We start from the raw sequence: 7,883 nt of genomic DNA on the forward strand, positions 1-7,883 counted from the left end.
GGTTTCCAAACTATAGGGAGGTAAAGTGAACATTAGGCAAACCACAGGGGGGTTTTTGGTATTTAACCCATTCTCTAATGGTGATTCTGATTTGGAGTATAGAAATTCAAGATTGAATAGTCAAGCCTATCCCTCAATCCCTCGGAAGTTGCAAATTGAAATGTTGTTGAATTGTTTGTGTGAAATTTGGACTAGAATTGTTGCTTACATTTGCATTATTTGATAATAATTGATTTGTATTATTTACTGAAATTGTTTTGTATTTAAAATTTGGACTGGAATGTTCTTATCTGTACCCAAAAATATTTCTGTTTCAAAGACTTGACAATCATTTCTTTTTCTTGAATTTCTCTCTTATGGTTTTTCCCCCCTATGGGTATTGACATAATGAAGTTTTTAGTTCCAGATACTGATTAGGAATTCTGAGTCCTTTCATTCATGTTTGTGGGTCTTGTAAGTAGTTGCATTGACTGAACAAAAGATACTTTGTGTTCATTTTCTCAGCTTTATGGTGATGTTTCATTGCTGAATCTGTTTGACATTTTCTAGTGTTCTTATGCTGAATATGTGATCACAGTCCACTTATTTCTAAGCATGGTCTTCAATCTTGATTAGTGCTGAATCCTGGATTATATTGTTTGATCTCATATGATGTAATTGTAAATACCATTGACACTATGAATCTTAAAGTTCTCAAGCCTTCTTTTGGAGATACGGTAAGCCATGGTGATTCTGCGACTTATCGTGTCCTATGATATTTCTATTCTCTTCGGCTAATGGCATCAGTATGATTGTTTAGAAGCAATAATGTCCTTGTACAAGGGGACTGCATTAAATTTGAATAGGTTTTTCCGTTTTTGACTAAGAGGGGAAACCAAAAAAAAAAAAAAATTGCACAGGTTTGAATTCACAAACCTTCGGTGAATTCAGAATCCACCGAATTCCGAATTCAATTCGGCATCGAATTCGAAATCGAAATTTGTCATTTCGAAATCGAATTCGGTCGGGAAAAATCTGGCCAATTTTTAAAAAAATTCCGATTTCAAACTTCCGATTTACCGAATTCGATTTTGATGCACAGCCCTACACGAAACAAAGTAAGGAACAAGTAAGATGTAGGGAAGGAAATACCCGGAAAGGCAATTACAACATTACTTTTGCCTAACAAATGACTATGCTGATATTGGAATACAAAAGTAGTTAGCAATTGGTTATATTTCATCTCCCAAAAACCATGAATTGCTGCACGAATTCCAGCAGCTTGTTGCCCTCATAAACCCCCAGGAAGACAGGTGAGCCAATAGTATGCGAAATCAACTAAATCAGCACTTCTTTTGATGCTTAAAGCTGTGATTGACTGCAAATCGCAAGTGAAGCGAACCCACTTCTAACCTTCAGGTGCATTGCAGTTAACAAGGACTCGCACCTCTGTTCCCCAACTTTTTAAAATGGTATACCAGTCAGGTCATACCCTGTCACCAGTTTCATTCCCTCAAAAAGACGGGTAGTTGGTAACAAGAATCTCTATTCATAGACTCGCTTCCTCTTCAAAAAAGTTGGAATTATGGCCACCGATCCAATGAGGAAAAGAACAGATAAAGTTTTGAAATCATACAAATCTTTAACTGACTTCAACTCCCCAAGTGCAAGGCCAGCCTGATGACAACAAAAGCTGCTGTAAATCAAATGTGTTCAAGGCATGAACCAACAATTGATGGATAGGCTTCATGCAGTCATGACTGTCACTAGTATGTCTACTGGAGGATATCAGCAATTCCACTTGTATTTAATAATTCTGACATAGAGCATAACTAATTACATTATTTTTTTGAACTCCACTAATCACATAATTAACTGCAGAATGCAGAATAAAGCAACATTATCCACTCCATGGAGCCATTGAAAGTGGAAGGCAAGACAAAAGAACTAATTCCTATACTCAGTATCGTATTGACAATCGCCATTGCACGCATTTTTGTATATGATCAAGTTAATTAAGTCTAACTTATGGAATCCAGTTGCAAGGTGATGACAGGTTAAAAGATTTCCGAAGGCACAACAAATTCTTACATTACCAAGAAGCACAACAAAACATCATCCGAACAAGATTTTTAAGGCATTCCAGTAATAAAACCCCTTTCCAAAGAATCTAGTTATGCCACTTCAACTTAGTCCACACACTTTCGAGCAATGGCCTACAGATGCTCTATATATTTGTATACTGTGTTTTACAATCTTAAGAAACGACATATACTGCTCTGTCACAGTAATATGCCCCTAAGAAACATATTACATATAATAGCCAAAGAGAAAAGAAAAAAAATGAAGAAAAAAAAAACCATAGATAAAAGCACAAATTGAAACCAAAACCCAGTAGAAAAGAACTTACTCTGACAGTAATGTAAGAAGCTGGAATCAGACCCACCACAGTAGCCAGGAAAAAGATATGAAATGGTATATCAACAATGGGTGAGGCCAGGTTGATAAAAAGGTTTGGCAGGGTTGGAGTTACTCTCAAAAACAACATATAATTAAGCAACTTGTCTCTGCGTTTTGCTATCTGAAAAGAGCAAGGGAAATGACTATCATGAATGAGGTGCATAAATTACCAATTAAGCATGTACAAAAAACTAAGACACAGTGTATGTACCTCTGCCTGGAAAAATCTCAATTTCTCAGGCCAAAGCCAATTAACTATAGGCCTTCCGACTAGCTTAGACAGAAAATAGCAGGATGATGCCCCGGCAGTGGCATTAAAGACAACCAAGCAAAGGCCCCTGATAACACCAAAAAGTGCTCCAGCAAGTAAGGACATGAAGATTGTCCCAGGGATCATGAATGTCTGCATGAAGATATATATCGAGCAGTAACCAAGGATGAATTGTGCTGGGTAAACACTAGCATATGTCGCAAGATGATCTCTGAAATAGAATAGGAAACACAACTTAAGCAATATTAAATTGCAATTATACAAACATTCAGTCTGGAATGGATGGCAAGGTAATGGTATAAAAAATTAAAGTTAAGATGTAGTGGAGGGAGTAGACAAAATAAACAACTTGAAAGAACCATATTCACATGATAACAGTGAAGAAAGGGTAAGCTAGGACACACGATTACTCAAAATCCTAACTCCAAAATTTGTTTTAAAAAAAAAAGATGAAATACCCGAATTTTGGTCCATTAAAAGAAAATATTTCAACTATGTAGCTTCAAATATGATGTAATTCCAGCTTTGACATCTTCATCTGGAAGACACACATCTAAGACCAGAAATTGGTGATAAAAAGCAACTTGTTGACATGATTATGCTTATTCCATTACAAAATTTAAGCCACCTTGCTTCCAAGTCTGTCATTTTATTCACAGCATAACCCACAGAACTTTATCAGTGGCCCAAGAATACGCAACCAACTAGGTAGGCCAATTTTTTGACAAGCAACAAATACTCAAGAACCTCCAGAAATTTTAAAAACTTTGATTGGTTGGAGATAAAAAATCTCTTTCAAAGAACTTCTAGATATATTTGGAAATTTATTCTCGGGAAACCACATGCTGTGGTGTAAAAAAATATTACAACATAAAAAATCATATGTTGTCTGTGTTACAAGACTTCATTTTGGCATGTCTAAAAGACCAACCCACAATATGAATTCCTCAATTAAATGTACGAGTAAAACCAAGAAGAAGTGCAAAGCATTGTTTTGAGAGGTGCTAATAAGGCATGCCCCCAGGGCAGGGTACATGTCAACTGCCCCGGGCAGTTGAAGGAGGTGGACATACCGTTGCGTGCACGCCCCCAACTGATGGGGCAAACGTATTACTGTGCTGGGTGAGTTTTTTTTGCCTCAAGGAAGAAGGCATATGCCTTTTGATATAGTACCATAATTCCTGTAATTCAGTTCTATTTTTCAACTTTTAAAACCTTACAACCCACAACAGATACCAAGAGGCCTCTGTGTTTAATCGCAAATCCCTAATTCCTAAACCCTAATCCCCTCCAAAGTCCCTAATTCCTCTTTATTCACTCATCAATCCCTCTTACATAGTGTCAATGCATCATCAAGTCAACCAAAGTCTTTCACTCCTCCAAATTTGCAACTCAGCCCCTTCGTCACCACCATCCCTCAGCTTCCACTACTTCACAACCCGGGAGAAAGAATGAATGAAAATCTATTTTTTGAATGAAAGTTTTTTTTGGGGCAGGAATTGAACGAGTAAAGGCAGTTGATGTAATTGAGCTGTGGGGAAATTTTCTATCTGGTGTTAACTTTAAAGAGAAAGAATTAAATCACTTGAAATTATCTGCTTAATTGGTGCAGAATTTTAAAGCACTAACGTTTCTGCATTTTGATTTTTTAATATTCATTTACTCTATATTTGTATATTAGTAGTAATCTAATAGTTTTTCTTTTTGTAATCTTCATATTTTTTAATATTAAATAATCAAAATTTGTGGGGCTTACACCTCATGCCTTGGGGCTTTCACCCCATCTGGGCAAGGACCAAATGCCTCGCCCAATGTTTTCGCCTTTTAAAACATTGGTGCAAAGATCCTAAACTTGGAGTTTCACAAGCACGACAACATACCTGTTTCAACTCTCAGAACAAGTTCTGCGCAATTGGCAAAATGAATAAGACAATTATAACATTCCTTTGGCAATATTAAGGAAATAAGTTTCCATTTTGGATAGAGTGCAGTAGTTACAATTTAAATGCTAATGAACTCCTGGAAGTTAATTGTAGAAGACCCAAACTACATCGCAAGAAAGCCACAACACAACACTACATACTTTACACAAGCCCTCTATTACTATGTTCTGCAATTTCTCATTTCACTGTGTTACAAGCCAAAGAAGAAAGCTGTGAGTACCTGACAACCACTATATAAATCACTGTCTGCCATCCCCGAATAATCATAAACAATAAAGGACCTACTAACTTGGCAACTTGGTAAATAATTTAAATTAATATGCCCATATTTCTGGTAAATGTAGAGAATCTGCCTCCTCTTCATACATGTCCTTGACAACTTGGCATTTCTTCAGTCTTCAATCAACCAATTCAGTTGCGCCAGCTGTGAAATTGGTCCAACATTTGTTCATGAGTTGGCTGGAAGAAATAGATTGAAGATCAGCTAGATTTGCGTCCAGGTGGACAGGACCTTGGATTGACCATAAGGTCCATTTTACTCTTACCACATGCATTCATTGAAGCCTTACCTGAAGAGCTCTCCTTCTTATCTTGCATTTCTTTGGTTTGGAGTACAAATCACTAGGACGATAAAAGTCTTTATTTCAATCAGATGTCCTGAATTCTAAACCACTATTAACTAGTTGCATACCATATTTCCTATTCTCAAAGATAATGAAAGAACCTAGGTCTCCAATTCAAACACGACAAATGATTAAATCATATACCAGTACATTCCTACCCACTTCACATTTATTATCTTCAAATTGATGATATGATGCCACATATTACACTGCTCCACATCAGGCCCAAAGCCTGCTTCAGTTCTAGCATAGCTTTCTCCAACTGAAGCAATATGCCAATACATTGTGCTCTTAGAAACTGCAGGATCTTGTGCTCTTAAAAACCGTAGGATCTTGGAGGGCCAAACCAATAGTACACTTTGGGATCTTGGAACTTCTATGCAAGTGCAAAAAATTACCATTTCCATCGATCAAGTCTTCTACCATTCAAGTCGCAATACCATTCAAGTCTCACCCGTTCCTCCTGTGTCCATATGCACATTGTACTTTAGCTATCCACATTACACTGCTAAAACACCCCTATAAACCTAACCAATTAACTCCAAGCACTACTACTTAAAATAGCAGTTAAACAAAAACTTCAATATACAAGGGTCCTCCCATATCATAAAGCAATCGATAATTAAAAACAAATCCAACCAAATAAATTATATTTATAAAAGAAAAGTAATAGAAAACAAGCAACTTACTTGAGCATCCGAAGATCAGAAAGGGTCCGAGGCAGCTTGAGCTTACTATAGTCGGCAACTGGCATTGTCAGGTAAATACAACCCAATCCAACGGAAAACAACAGAAATACACCCAACCCTGCCATGACTTCCCACCGGGATAACGGAAAAATCACCCCTTCCCCTATTTTACCCTTCTTGCCGGTGGGCGAATCCCCCGCCATCGCTGCAGTATAATCCCCAAAACTCTTCTCCTCATCCCTCACCCTCCCTCCTCCGACTCCAACGCCGACACTGCCAGCATCAACCACCACACTCCTCGGCGCCGCCATTGATGATGATGCTGCTGATAATGGCACGCACGATAATCTCCCAGCGCTATCTGAAATCGATAAGCTGCGGATTAATGACGATCTGGGTTTCATTTATGGATTCAAAAACTTGGGGATATTGATTTGATTTCATCAGATAACAATTCCATTGATGGATCAACAGGATTGTTGATCCAGAAACCGAAATAAAAATATATCAGTAACTTTTTTTCAGTGTAATTCTGATGGGATTTGCGAAAGACTGAAATCGGATCAAACCCATGAAAAAAATTTGATCAAGAAATTGAAGAATCAAGGAATAAAAATGGATTCTTGGAACAAGGGCTATCAGTTGAACCCTAGGGAAAGTTAGACACTTCGCTTTGTAAACTTTTAAAGGAAGAAGAAGAGAGTAAACAGTGAGGGTTTCGTTGGGTTGATGTTTGAAAATTGAAGGCGTTTTTCAAGGGAGAGAGACGAGGGCTCTGTGTTTTCTAGGGTGGACTACGGACTGGTTATCGTGCATTCCTTTTGGTTGGAGAGAAAGGAAGAAGAGAGATTTCAAAGATTCCTTTTAGTGACAGAGGAAGAGATGGTATCAATTATTTGTGATTCCTAAGGGTAGCAATTCCTGACACGTCCGAAAACACGATATGAATCTAATACAAAATTAATAGGTTTGGATTGAGATTTCGAAAGTTCGGATCAAAATCGGGTCGAACTCGATGAAGCCGAAAAGGAAACAGGTCAATTTCGGGTCAATCCGTGGTGACCTGATATGACCCGATGTGACCCGTTTACGAATTAAAACTAAGGCCTTGCTTGGATTGCTTGTTTCAGTCAGAAAATATTATCGTTTTCCGTGATCACATTTCCCTATCACATTTTTCCCTCACATAGATTAAATCACTACAATAATTTTTTCATGAAAAATGACAGAAAATGCAATCCAAACACAACCTAATTTAATAAACATAAAAATTATTTTATCTAACTAAACTAAATCATTCTTTTTTTCCAAAGGCATTAATTACTTAATTTTAAATGAATTTATTTAACTTGTGCGAAGTTAAAATTATTATATTTGGACAAATAATATATTGTGTTATTTTTTACTTTTATGCTGTTTTAATTTATTTATATTTAGTTTGGGATAAAACACTTTTATGGTGTTTAATTTATTTTAGATTTGGTTTGAAATTATTTATTTAACTTTTTATTACTTGATGATGTAATTAATTTTGTGAAAATTTGATTTTATTAGAAATTACAATGATAAATTAATAAATTAAAATTAAGTTTCGAATCATTTCGGGTCGACCCGCCAATCCGAAATTTTCGGGTTCGTGTCAGGTACCCAGACCCCGTTTCGGGTTGGTGGGTCGGGTTCGGGTTAGCAGGTTATTTGTTATACTTAGGCCTCAACCCAACTCGCCAACCCGAACCCGACCCGATTGCCACCCCTAGTGATTCCTATCGTTCCAGCACTGTAACGTTTTATTAGTTGGACAAGCGGTAATGTGTTACTCGAAACTAGAAGATACAACTCACCTCCATATAAGTACCAAAGAACTATTAATGAGTCAAGTGGCAAAAAGTATGATATCCTTTGAACTAAGAGGCGTAAA

General features: G+C 37.0%; 1 protein-coding gene and 1 long non-coding RNA gene across 2 annotated transcripts; both read right to left on the reverse strand.

The window, feature by feature from the left end:
* Positions 1-1,114: 1,114 nt before the first annotated feature.
* LOC113740248 (uncharacterized membrane protein At4g09580-like) lies at positions 1,115-6,761 on the reverse strand. The gene is made up of 4 exons (XM_027267799.2): positions 5,966-6,761; positions 2,651-2,921; positions 2,390-2,560; positions 1,115-1,656 (listed from the first exon to the last, which is right to left on the reverse strand). Exons 1-4 carry the CDS (start codon positions 6,367-6,369, stop codon positions 1,525-1,527), a joined length of 978 nt encoding a protein of 325 aa, XP_027123600.1. The 5' UTR covers positions 6,370-6,761; the 3' UTR covers positions 1,115-1,524.
* Positions 4,959-5,345, reverse strand: LOC140005334 (uncharacterized). Its single transcript, XR_011813154.1, has 2 exons — positions 5,223-5,345; positions 4,959-5,112 (listed from the first exon to the last, which is right to left on the reverse strand). It is a non-coding gene; the product is annotated as an uncharacterized lncRNA (long non-coding RNA).
* Positions 6,762-7,883: the final 1,122 nt, after the last annotated feature.

The sequence above is a fragment of the Coffea arabica genome, chromosome 4c (genome assembly GCF_036785885.1).
Source record: "Coffea arabica cultivar ET-39 chromosome 4c, Coffea Arabica ET-39 HiFi, whole genome shotgun sequence".
Classification (NCBI taxonomy): Eukaryota; Viridiplantae; Streptophyta; class Magnoliopsida; order Gentianales; family Rubiaceae; genus Coffea; species Coffea arabica.